This window comes from Petaurus breviceps, unplaced genomic scaffold, assembly GCF_028583685.1.
Source record: "Petaurus breviceps papuanus isolate PSGF00001 unplaced genomic scaffold, PetGlider_PUasm1.0 190, whole genome shotgun sequence".
Taxonomy (NCBI): Eukaryota; Metazoa; Chordata; class Mammalia; order Diprotodontia; family Petauridae; genus Petaurus; species Petaurus breviceps.
The window spans coordinates 9,769,121-9,781,321 of record NW_027185810.1 but is presented as its reverse complement, the minus strand read 5'-3'; the positions used below and the strand labels follow the sequence as shown (position 1 = coordinate 9,781,321).

Here is a 12,201-nt window from a genome sequence, read left to right as displayed (position 1 = left end):
CCTGCCATTGCCTCCTCACACCAGCAACAGCTACTGAAGAAACAGAAAAAAAAACAACACCAAAATCTTTGGCATTGTGAAATGATTCAACATTAGAAACTGTATGGTTTTATCACTGAAAAAGACATTAAAAATTTGCTTTGTTGCTAAACCCGAAGGACCACAGGACGTTTCTATCTGACTGACAACTGAAACTTTTCATATGTTTTCCCCCCCATTAGAATGTGAGCTCCTTGAGAACAGGGAATTTATTCCTTTATATCCATATACCATAGTTTGCTTATTTTCCACAACTGATGGGCACCCACCTTGTTTCTGGTTGTTTACTATGATAAAAAGTGCTCCTCACAAATATTTTGTACATGTGATTTCTTTATCAAATTTTTTTCAGGTAAATTCCTAGTAGTGCTGGGTTAGAGGGAATGCAAAATTTGTGAGTTTGGAGGTGCAGTTTCAAATTGCTCTCCAGAATTGTTGGAGCAGTTCACAGCTTTACCAAAAGGACATATGGCCTCCGATTAGACCTCCAATAACTGTTCTCGTTTTTCTGTGATCTGAGTCAGTCTGGTGTGGTGTTTATAACGTGAAATCTCCGAGTTGTTTGAATTTTAATTTCTCTAATTAGTAGTGATGAAGAGCATTTTTACTATGGTTTTGATAGAGTACATTTCTACATCTAAGAACTACCTGTTCTATGATAATTTATCTACTGGGGAATGTCACTTATCTTCTTTTCTGAATCTATCTTGGACATTAGATACTTGTTGGAGAAAAAAATCTGAAGAAGGCTTCCCCCCCCCCATTAATTGACTAATTTATTTTTCTTCTGCATTAGAATTTTAATTTCATGTAACTAAAATTGTTCAGTTTAGCTTTTCAGACCATCACTATTCATAGTTTAGATAAAAACTCTTCCTTATCAAAAATTGGAAAAGTTAATCTCCTTTGTCATTTTCTCTATTTATCATACAACTTCTTATATTTAGGTCATGTATCCATTTGGGCAGCTAAGTGGTGTAGTAGATAGAGTGCTGGGCCAGAAATTCAGGAGGATTCATATCTCTGAGTTCAAATCTGGTCTCAGACACTTACTAGCTATATAACCCTGGGCAAGGTACTTAACCCTATTTGTCTTAGTTTTCTCATCTCTAAAAATGAACTGGAGAAAGAAATGGCAAATCAATCCAGTATTTTTGCCAAGAAAACCCCAAATAGGGTCATAAAGAGTCTGACACAACTGAAACAATTAAACAACATTCATATGGCATAAGATGTTGGTCTAAACCCAATTTCTGCCAAATTTCTTTCCAGTTTCACCAGCAGTGTCTGTCAAGAAGTATATACACATTCAAATACCAATAATTTTGTTTTCTCTTTCCATATATGTATTCCCTTAATTTCTTTTTCTTATTGCTATAGCTAACATCTCTAGATAAATATTATATGATAGTAGTGATATTGACAGTTATTTCTGGGTGTGGTGCTAAGTATCTGAGCCCAGATTTGATCCCCAGGTCATCCCGACACTGGAGCTGGTGCTCTTACTCGCTGAGCCACCTGGCCAGCCCTAAGCAATTGGGGTTAAGTAACTTGCTCAAGGTTACACAGCCAGGTGTTTCTGGGTGGGTGCTAAGTGTCTGAGCCCGGATTCCATCCCCAGGTCATCCCGACACTGGAGCCAGTGCTTTTACTTGCTGTGCTACCTGGCTGCCCCTATACAGTCTATTAATTTTTTTTCCCTAATGTTGAACCAGACCTACATTCTTCTAATACATCCAAACTGAAGCCTTTTGCTAATATTTGATTCATTATTTTTGCATTAACCTTCATAACATATTAGTCTATAATTTTCTTTCTCCTTCATTTAGGTATCACAAAAATAATACATAACAGAAATCTGGTAGGACTTCTTTATTTTTACAAACAATTTATATAATACTGGAGTTAATGGTTCTAAATATAAATAGACAGAATACAGACTTTTTAATATGGGAGTTCATTTGTTCCTCATTCAATTTCTTTCATAAGTGGGTTTGTTTAAATTCCTTACTTCTGTTAATCTGGGTATTTTAGGTTTTTTTTAAAGTATTAACATGTTTCTTCAAGGCAATCAGCTTTGTTGATATTTTACTGGGAAAAAATATGTTCTAACAGTTTCCTTTACTTCCTCTTTATCTACTATAATTATCCTTCTGTGTTGTTTTTATATGAGTGATTTGGTTCTATCCTTTTTTGGACCAAAATACCTAAAGAGGTTTTTTTTTCTATTTTGTGATCTTTTCACTAAATTAACAACTACTTTCATAATTTGTTTTCGGCTTTCAAATTTATCTCATTTTTTCAAAGTTGCTATATTTTTGGTTTTTAAAATTTGTTCCTTTCCTTATATTTTTTTCATTGCATGCTTCATTGATCTTTTGTTTCTATCTCTTGTTAATGAACATGTTCAACGATTTAAATTCTCCCCAAAGAACTGCTTTGTCCACATCACAAAAGTTTTGATATTTTATTCAGTGAAGGAGTTGGTGGTAGGTTGGATGGAATGGCAGACCTGGAGTCAGGAAGATCATTTTAACCTCTGTTTACTTCAGTTTCCCCAAGTATAAAATAGGGATAACAACAGTACCTATCTCACAGGGTTGTTGTGAGGATAAAATTAGAAAACATTTGTTCAGTTTTTTTTAAGTCCTTACCAGAATGCCTAGAATATAGAGGTGCTACATAAATGCTCATTCCTTTCCCTTGCCCTTACTCCTTTTCATTTTCATTGTTTTCTTTGATAAAAAGAATTTATAGTTTGTATCATTGGCATTTTGACCCACACATTCTTTAGGACTATATTATTTAGTTTCCATTTAAGTGTGAATGCTTCCTTAAAACTCAAATGATTATAACTTTCATTGTGTTATAATCAATAAAGGCTATTTTTAATCTCTTTTTTTCTACATCTTTTTATGAGTTTTTATGCACTAGTACATAATCAATTTTGTGTAGGTTCATACAAAACTAAGAAATGTGTATGTGTGTATTCATTATGATTTCTATCTTTTTTTTGCATTTGCTTAAGAGTGAAAGGGAGGCATTAAAGTCCCCAATTATTCATTTACTGTCTATTTCTCCTTAAAATTAAATTTTCCTTTAAGCATCTAGATACTATATCAATTAATGTATACATAACATTTTTTGAATAGGCATCATTTCATTCTTTATGGTAAGCTTATGGTTATCTTTTTAAATATACCTATTTTTATTGTCCACTTGTCTGAGATCATGATTGCCAACCGTCATTTTTTATATGTACCTGAGGCAAAATGTATTATACTCATGAATATTATCTTAGCTCTCTGTAAATCTCTGTTTAAGTATGTTTTCTGTCAGCAATTTATCATTGGGTTCTTCTTTTTAATATACTCTGCTACCCTCCTTTTTGTGGATGAGTTCATCCCATTCTCATTTATAATAGTTACATTTTTTTCTTTCGTTATATCTTATAATAAGGTTTCCTCTCTTCACTAAGTCTCCTCCCTTTTACAAAGAAAATAAGATGGTGAGTGAAAGAGTCTAGGAAAAATACTCCTTTAACTGTAGTTAATGGTGGTCTGATGCTACTCCTTATGCCTTCCTCTCTCTACCTAGCCCAGTCTTAAATTGCTGAATTTTAACCTGTCTCTCTCCTTTTAAACTGATTTCATAATATGACTTTCACTGCTGAAGTTTATTTAGCTTGTTACTATTCCTTCTGAAACTGTGCTGTTTCTCCCAAAGCCCCTCTTTTACCCATCTCAGACTGTTTCCCTGTTGATTTTAGTGAATTTTTACACTAATGTAAGCATATTCAACCTTTTTTCTCCCAGATAACTATGGGGCCTGTTTTCCTTACCCCTACACCTCCATGTTTGTATATTTTTTTCTTTTGACACATTCCAATTACAAGAAATAGGAAGCGCCTCCCTATTCTTCTTCCTTGTTATATTCATTTTTCCTCCACCAAAAAAAAAAAAATCCTTTCTTAATATAAGTAAAATAGAAAACAACCCAATCAAGGCCATGAATTGTTCTCTCTTCATCACCTCTTTGACTCCTGAATACAGGAGAGAAATACAATATGTCCCTATTAGGATATAAGCACTTGATCATCATGTAGCATCATCAAGGTTCTCAAATACAGTTAACTCCAGATTTTTCTTCTCTCATATTTCAAAAATTCTATACAGCTCTGGTTTACTCAAAAGGAATGCTTGTAAGTCCTTTAGACTATTAAAGATACATTTTTTCATTGTAAAATTACAATCAGATTTGCAGGATATGTTATTGATGAGTCATTTTTCTTGTGTCTTACTGTATATCATGACATAATACCATATCATTACAGATTTTTCTCTCTTTCTTAGAAGATGCTTTGGTAAATCTGTAGGAGGAGGCCTGGAGTTAGGCCCTGTGATTCTTCAGAAGTCCCAGTGTTTAAGCTAAGTCCTAGGCTAGAGCAGAGAGCACCAAGTGGCTATCTCTGGCAAGCTTCACCCAATTCCACAGCCTATAGCTTCCAAATAATTTTAGGAACTTTCCCCAACCCTGGTTATATTGGTTCCATGAGTTTCCTTGTGTCTTCCAGAGGTTCATGACTTTGGAATTCAGTCACTGGCAAAGTATAACCAAAGCACCTTGGTTTCAGATTCACCACTCAAGGTCTTCCCCAAACCCAACTGCACTGATCTGCCTGGTTTCTGCCGGCTCTCTTATCTGAAAGTCTGCAGCTTATGTGCCTACTCATCTGACCTGTACTTTAGGAATATCGTTTTGAAAGCTATGTGGATGAGGATATAATAGAGAAGGAAGACACTTATGTCAAGGAGGTTGATACATACGGTAATACAAACAAAAGGTGAGAAAGGCTTGAACCAGACAGACGGAATACAGAAAATATATCTAGACACATCAAATTACAATACCAAGACACCCCAAAAAAGCTGCTGTAAGACACAATATCTACTACCACTAACAGCCATCTTCTTTGCAGTAAAAAAAAAAAGCCACTGACTAAATTGCATATTTTCTAAACACATATATAGGTATAATAATTAAACTATTTATAAACAATTATGAATTTATTTTATTTACAAAAAATTATACACCCTAGTCAGCAGTGTTCTAACAAGATAATCATAACTGACTGATATTCTCTAGGTGAAACAAGTTTTATTTTTGTTTCTCAAAAGAAAACTGAAGATATCTTTGTATTAATGTACAGTCAATAGCTATAAGCATATCTATCTTCTAAAATTTAAAAGTTTATTAGTTAAGAGTTCTAACATCCTGAGAAATTTAGAATATTTAAATATGATTGAAACATTCTACTTAGGTAGACTGAGCAAACTGAACTGATAAAGCATGTCTTAATTCCTTGTTATATGACATATGCCAAAAAGCAAAAACAAATTTGAAGATGCATGTCAAGGCATAATTCTTCAAGTGGACTGATCATCAAATATCATGAACTTTCTGATGTCCCTATGAAAATCCCAAAAGCAACAAAATAAAACAAAACAAAACAAAATAACAAAAATCCATTCTCTTCCTAATCAAAAACCTTGCCCCCCTATTAGAATACTGATAAGAGATATTGAGATTGACAAAAAATAATTAGAAAGGATAGCCCTAAAAACTATGGAGATGAGTAAAGGCCTACTATAGAAGATAAAGATAGCACAAGACTTGTGATTTGAAGGAGGGGTTATTCGTTCTAAGAGGGAAGAGACAGAAAGGGGAGGGGGGATTTAGAAGAGTAATACAATCCAGGCAACCATCAATAGAACAAGCTGGGCCTGATCCATAATCACAGGCTTCATTCCTCTGCAATGGCCCAGTAAAGTAGTTTCATTCTGTAAAAATATACCTGACATCTACAACCAAGGTAACACCAGCTGTCAATTGTGATGACATACTGATATGCCCATAAGAACTGATGAAATAAAGGAGAAAACCTAAACCATCTTTGCCATAATCTACAGATCACAGAAAAAGGAGACAAAGTGGGTTTGATAGTAGACCCTCATTCAAATTCATCTATTTTAGCATTGGTGAACTAAGTCTCACCAGCTTGTCTGAGGCAACAATGCCAGCTTTGTAGAACAGGAAATGAATCAGGATGAATTTTTCAAATCTCAAATAAGCTGATAATTTTTTTTTCCATGATAGTCCCAGGTTATTGTAAAGTTCATAATAGCAACATATGGCATTGGATTATTTGGTACATGATCCAAAAGGGGTGAGTCACACTAAGAATGTGGCAATGATGTCATAAAATATGAGTATTAATACTTGGAGAAGTTTAATTTGCAAATGAAGTTTTATAATCTAAAGTGAAAACCTAAATTGTAAAATAATCAAATTGCATTATGAGAAATTTAGGAAAATTTTGCTTAGAATAAAAATTAAATTAGAAACACATTTTGAAGGGCAAATGATTATACTAAAAATAGCAAAATCCTTACCTTGAAAAGACTGTTTGGCTCTATCTACTAATTCATCAATTGGATAACTGGCCAAATTTCCCCTGGCATGCTTGGTTTTGCAGTAGGTACAAGCATTAAGACACCTGTTCAACAGTAAGAAACAAATACCGTTCAATAACTCTTAAAAATATAATAGCAAGAATACAAAGTACTAGGAAAACTTGAGTTTTGGAAAAACTAAGTTAAGATCAAAATTTTATACAATGTACTAAAATTAGCTCCAACTGAATAAGCAACTTTAACATGAAATGCCATTCTACTAAAATAAAAACAATTGGCTGTTATCCTTTGTGCTTGAAGAGTACCAAAATGATATCACTATGTTGGGATCAAGGTACAGTGTATCCAACTGTGGCTGATCAGACCAATAGGAGCTCAGAGGGCTCTACCACAGGTCATGCACAAATAGTCCATGTGAACATCTGGAGTAGACATGGCTCTTAATTTGTACATCTGTTTCTTTTAAGCTATTGCAATTCTACTTTATTCATGGAGCACAGTATTTTCTTTGATACAGGTACATCATGCTGGACAGTCCGGTGCCAGTGTCTCTCATGCCTCATAAATGATTCCAAAGATCTTCAAAGAGATCTTGAGAAGGTCCTTGTATCTCTTCTGATCTCCATGTGAGTGCTTCCCTTGTGTGAGTTCTCCGTAAAATAGTCTTTTAGGCAAATGTACATTCAGTATTCAAACAATGTGCCTAACCCACTTGGAGATGCGCTCTCTGTAGTAGGGTTTGAAAGCATGGCAGGTCAGCTTCAGAAAGGACTTCTGTAGCTAGTATTTTATCTTGCCAGATGGTCATCAGAATCTTTCTAAGACAATTCAAATGGAAGCAGTTCAATGGTCTGGCATAGAGTTGGTATGCTGTCCAGGTTTCACAGGCACTTAATAATGAGATGAGTACAATGGCTCTGTACACCTTGATAGGTAGTTTAATATTTCTCTCTCACAATTTCTTTTAAACCTCCCAAACCCTGGGCTAACTCTGACAATGAGTGCATCAACCTCATCGTTTATGTGTATATCCGAGGAAAGTATAGTGCCAAGGTAAGTGAACTTATCCACGGCATTCACAATTTCTCCATTTGCTATAACCAATGGGTCCACACATGGATGGTATAGGGTTGGCTGGTGGAGAACCTGTGTTTCCGTGGTGTTAATTATTAGGCCAAAATCAGCACGGGCAGCAGAGAGTCAGTCCATATTTTGTTGCATCTCAGCCTCAGAGGTCACAATGAGTGCAAAATCAAATAGAAACAATTAGAGGAAAATAGAAGATACCTTTCAAATCTATGACTTAAGAAGAAATTCATTAAGTCTAACATCTATCAAAGTCATGAATAACAAAGAAGGAATAGAAAAGAGCATAAAAGCCAAAACAGAAAATTTTAATTACATCAAATTTTTTAAAATTTTGCAACAACAAAGCCAACATATTTAGTATTCACATTAAATATCTCTGATAACCAATAAAGATAGGGAACTGTTTCAATTAAATAAGACCAAGAGTATTATTTCGTGACAAATGAGTAGTCAAAGGAGATGAACAAGTAGTTTCCAAAAGAACTGCAAGTTATGAATAATTGTATAAAAAAGACCACTGATTGTTGATGGTAAGAGAAATGTAACACAAAATAATTCTGAAAATTCACCCCACACTTGAGACATTCTCAATGACCCCAAAAATTTAAATCCATTCATACTCTGCTTGAACTCAGTCCCAATGGTTAATGATGGTTAGCAACTGAACTTTCACCCCCACCATGCCAGTCATACTGAACCAACAACTACTGAAGAATAAATCCACCTTCTTCAACCCTTGCTATCTCCACTCCTTCGTTCTCATCCCCTTATACCAAGTCTCACTCTATATCTGAGTTATACCTTTCCATTGTGCCCTCTGGTATTTGAAATAAATACAACGGGTTATATTTTATTGGAGATTTTATCTTTTCATGCTCCTTCCCTCATACTTTTTTGGGAAAAAAATGAGGTCATTTGCCATTGGTTTCCTCTTCTCCCCTCTTCCTCATCTCTCCTGGTTATCAACCTACTTATCTGACCTCTCCTCCATTTCTTTTGCTAGATCCTTTTCTAGATCATGCCCACTAACTATAGGTATACCACATTAAAAAAATTTTTTTTAATCATCCAGAAATAATGACTAACCACTTAGACTGATTATCAAGATTCCCATAAAATACAGGAACTCAATAGCATTTAACAGAGAGATTCATTTATTTATAAACAATTAACAAATTGTTTAAGAAAAGGAAAGTTGAGCCAATTTCTTCAACTGTCATAGAACAAAAGACCTTTCAAGGTTAAGTACTAGAAGCCAAAACCAAAAATTGACAGCCGTTGAACAGAGAGGAAGACACAAAATCCTGAACAGACCATGACTGTTATGATGAATGCTGCTAAAACATTCATACCACACCTACTCATCTTTGCACAGGTTCTCACATGGCTACATGCCAAACAACAACTGAAAACCTCAAAGGATAGGAGTCACCCTTTGCTTACCCTTAAAAGGTCTACTCTCAAGTTTTAGAAAAAAGAATTGACTTGCTCTGAATTTTATTTTAATCTATGAGAAAAACCATGACAAAATAATTTTAGATGAAAAAGGAACTTCTTAAGTTTTAAAAAATCAACAATATTGATTCAATTTGTAAACGTTTATCAAAGGAGTCAAACCAAACTATGAGACATAATGATGGATAAAAAAATAATTACTTTTCACTGTAACAGATCCCCTGTCCCTATTCCAGTTCTAAATTCATTCAAAAATTAAATGTGTATTTCTAAATGTCCCACTCATATGATACTTATTTTGACAGGCCCTTATAACTAAGACAAGATGCTTCTGGTTTTCCTAGTGAAATCTTATATGCAAAAATGATTTTTAGCACTAACACTACAACTTGGCATATTACATTTCACTTACCTAACTTGATCCATATATATATTTTGAAACAATGGACATCTTTTTTCAAAGAAATAAAATGCTAATCCTCCAATAGTAACTAAAACTTAGAAAACCATACTATGGTCTAACTATATTTCATCATATTGAAACATCACCAATATAAATTGCAAACCAAGTTAGGAAACAAGTGCTTCACATGCATAAGTGGTATAAGATTTGACAGTTCAACACAGTCTACTATAAGAATTATTCATTTTGGTTTCCAAAATTTTTTGAAAAAATTACATATAAATGCACTTTAAAAAAAAAAGTACAAGTTGTCCAAGTGGAGTTTGATTAAATATGCAAATGATGTTATTATGTACCAGCCAACTTAAAACAAAGTTAATACTTAGACATATTAAAGGGGAATTTCAAAAGAAAATCAATATATTAAAAAGCTAACATCAAGTGCAGGCTAAAATTTTAATGTACAAAAAACCACCTACCCGAGAAGAATATAATTTGACGTTGTGGATTTGATTTTTTTTATTCCTTACAGAACTTATTCTTTAAATAGGTAATGTCTGAGACTACTTGAAACACTTCCAAGAGAGAGCCAAACATTATTTTCAACATAGTCATCAAATCACCAGATGCCAACACACCACAAAATAAATGAGTGAGCAATAATAAATTTTGCGGGTTTAAAAAAAAATGCACTGGGCTATGTTTTAAAAGCACATGACCTAAAAGACCTAGAAAGTAAGATTTCAAATATACTTAGCATTAAGTTGAAGTTTTATATCCACAGAGTCCAGAAAAGTATAGAACTTATTCAAGATTTACATAAATTATAGTGTAATTTAGCCTAAAGAAAAGAAAAACTGATGCTCATTTTTACCATAAATTCCACAGTAAAAACAAGATTGTACTGTAGAAGTGGATACTTTCTGGATAGTATAGGTGATTAGATTATGGAAGAGGTAGTTGCCATGGTAGGCTTGGAAGGCAGAGAGGGGAGGAAGAGAGGCTAAGACTGGGGGGAGTTCCTCTGATATATAAGTACCATGAGAAAATCAGCCAAGGCTGGGGAGGTACAAGCATGCATGATCCTTGATTCCATATCGATGATTCCAGGGGACTACTGATAAAGTAGTTATCCATCTCCTGTCAGAGAGATGATGGATTCCAGTGGCTGAATAAGACATATTTTTGGACAGAAATGATGTGTAAATTTGCTTTGCTTTATTGTGCTTGCTGTTATAAAAAGCTGACTTTTTTCCCCTAAGGCCTAAATTTGAAGTGTAAAAGGAAAAATAGAAAAAAGGAAAAAAAGATCATTGAAGAATTTTTTTTTAATCCTCAGAAGATAACAGAAGGAAGGCCTTAAGGAATTACTGATAAATAGGGTAGCTTTAAAAGTTACATGTTGAACTTACTACATACCTCAAAAGTAAGTTGTAGGAGGCAGCTATGTGGCACAGTGAATAGAGCACTGGCCCTGGAGGCAGGAGTACCTGAGTTCAAATTTGGCCTCAGACACTTGACACACCAACTAGCTGTGTGACCTTGGGCAAGCCACTTATCCCAACTGCCTTGCCTTCCCCCCTCCAAAAAAAAAAGTAAGTCGTACATAATAGATTTGAAGTTTCATGCATAAATTCTTTTTCTATTCTACTGTATTTAGAAGGTATTCATGTCATTGTATGTGTGTTTGTGTGTGTGTGTGTGTGTGTGTGTGTGTGTGAGTGAGTGGATCCGTGGGTCTGCAAAGGCAAGAATCTCAAAATCTGAGATGAGTAAGTAGGAGATCAAAAATCCAGGATAATAGACTGGGAGAACAAAATGTCAGGAAACCTAAAATAGGTTTGAGACACTCTGAATTCAAAAGCATAAGCCAAGTAGATGGGCAAGAAATCTTTTTAGGTTCCAGATACAGGGTATGACTAATACACAGAAAGTAAATATCAAGAGGATACCTTGACACTGATATCTCTAGTTTTTAAAGAAGTTCCTTACCCTATGGTCTGGAACCACACTGGTCTCAAACTGTGAGGAGACATCAATCCAATGGTGGTGATGAATATGTATATCTGCTGAGACTAAGTAAATGAAGAGTGGATAGGAAAACAAGCACTTCTTGACAGCAAAGAAATTCTGAAACTCTTCTCCTTGAAAACTTCTACAATTAGGATAAAAATCACCTGTTTTAGTTATAAATCTACCTATTGTCTGGGAATTATTTTGGAGAAAATCTGATAATTTCCCTTTCAAATTTATTATGCCACTATATTTTTTCAAGTTGGATTGTATAAAAATGTTTTCCTACAAAACAAAAACATTAAATTAAATACATATTGGATTTAATCTTTTAAAACTAGACCAAATGATGAAAACTGTGAATAAAAACATGGTTCCAGAGAAGATGTAATATTCTACCACCCTACCCCTTTGCAAAGGTCCACAAATGCTGCACATTGTACGTGTTTGCAGACTATCAATATATTGATCACGTATGGTAATTTTTCCCTCTTTTGCTTTATCTTTAAAAAAATGCTACTTGCTATATTAGATAGCTCTCTGAGAAGTGTACTTAGGAAAATTATGTCAAGGTACAAAGAATATCTCAATAAAAACTTACTTTAGAAAAAAGAAAAGTGAAACACATACTAGGATTCTGAACATTTTCTATATGTAAAACTAATGGTTTACCTCCCAAGAGACAGTCACATATCCCATATAGTAGCAACTTTTTATTCCTATTTGTTT

The 12,201-nt window shown here is 34.2% G+C and overlaps 1 protein-coding gene across 2 annotated transcripts in view; it reads right to left on the bottom strand.

Annotated features, from left to right (window-relative positions):
- The window catches only part of CDKAL1 (CDK5 regulatory subunit associated protein 1 like 1), a 704,048-nt gene that overhangs the window by 426,575 nt on the left and 265,272 nt on the right, over positions 1–12,201 (bottom strand). For both annotated transcript variants that reach the window (XM_069092496.1, XM_069092497.1), the window contains exon 9: positions 6,492–6,595. In XM_069092496.1, the coding sequence (XP_068948597.1) occupies positions 6,492–6,595 (104 nt within the window). The remainder of the gene's footprint in view (positions 1–6,491; positions 6,596–12,201) is intronic.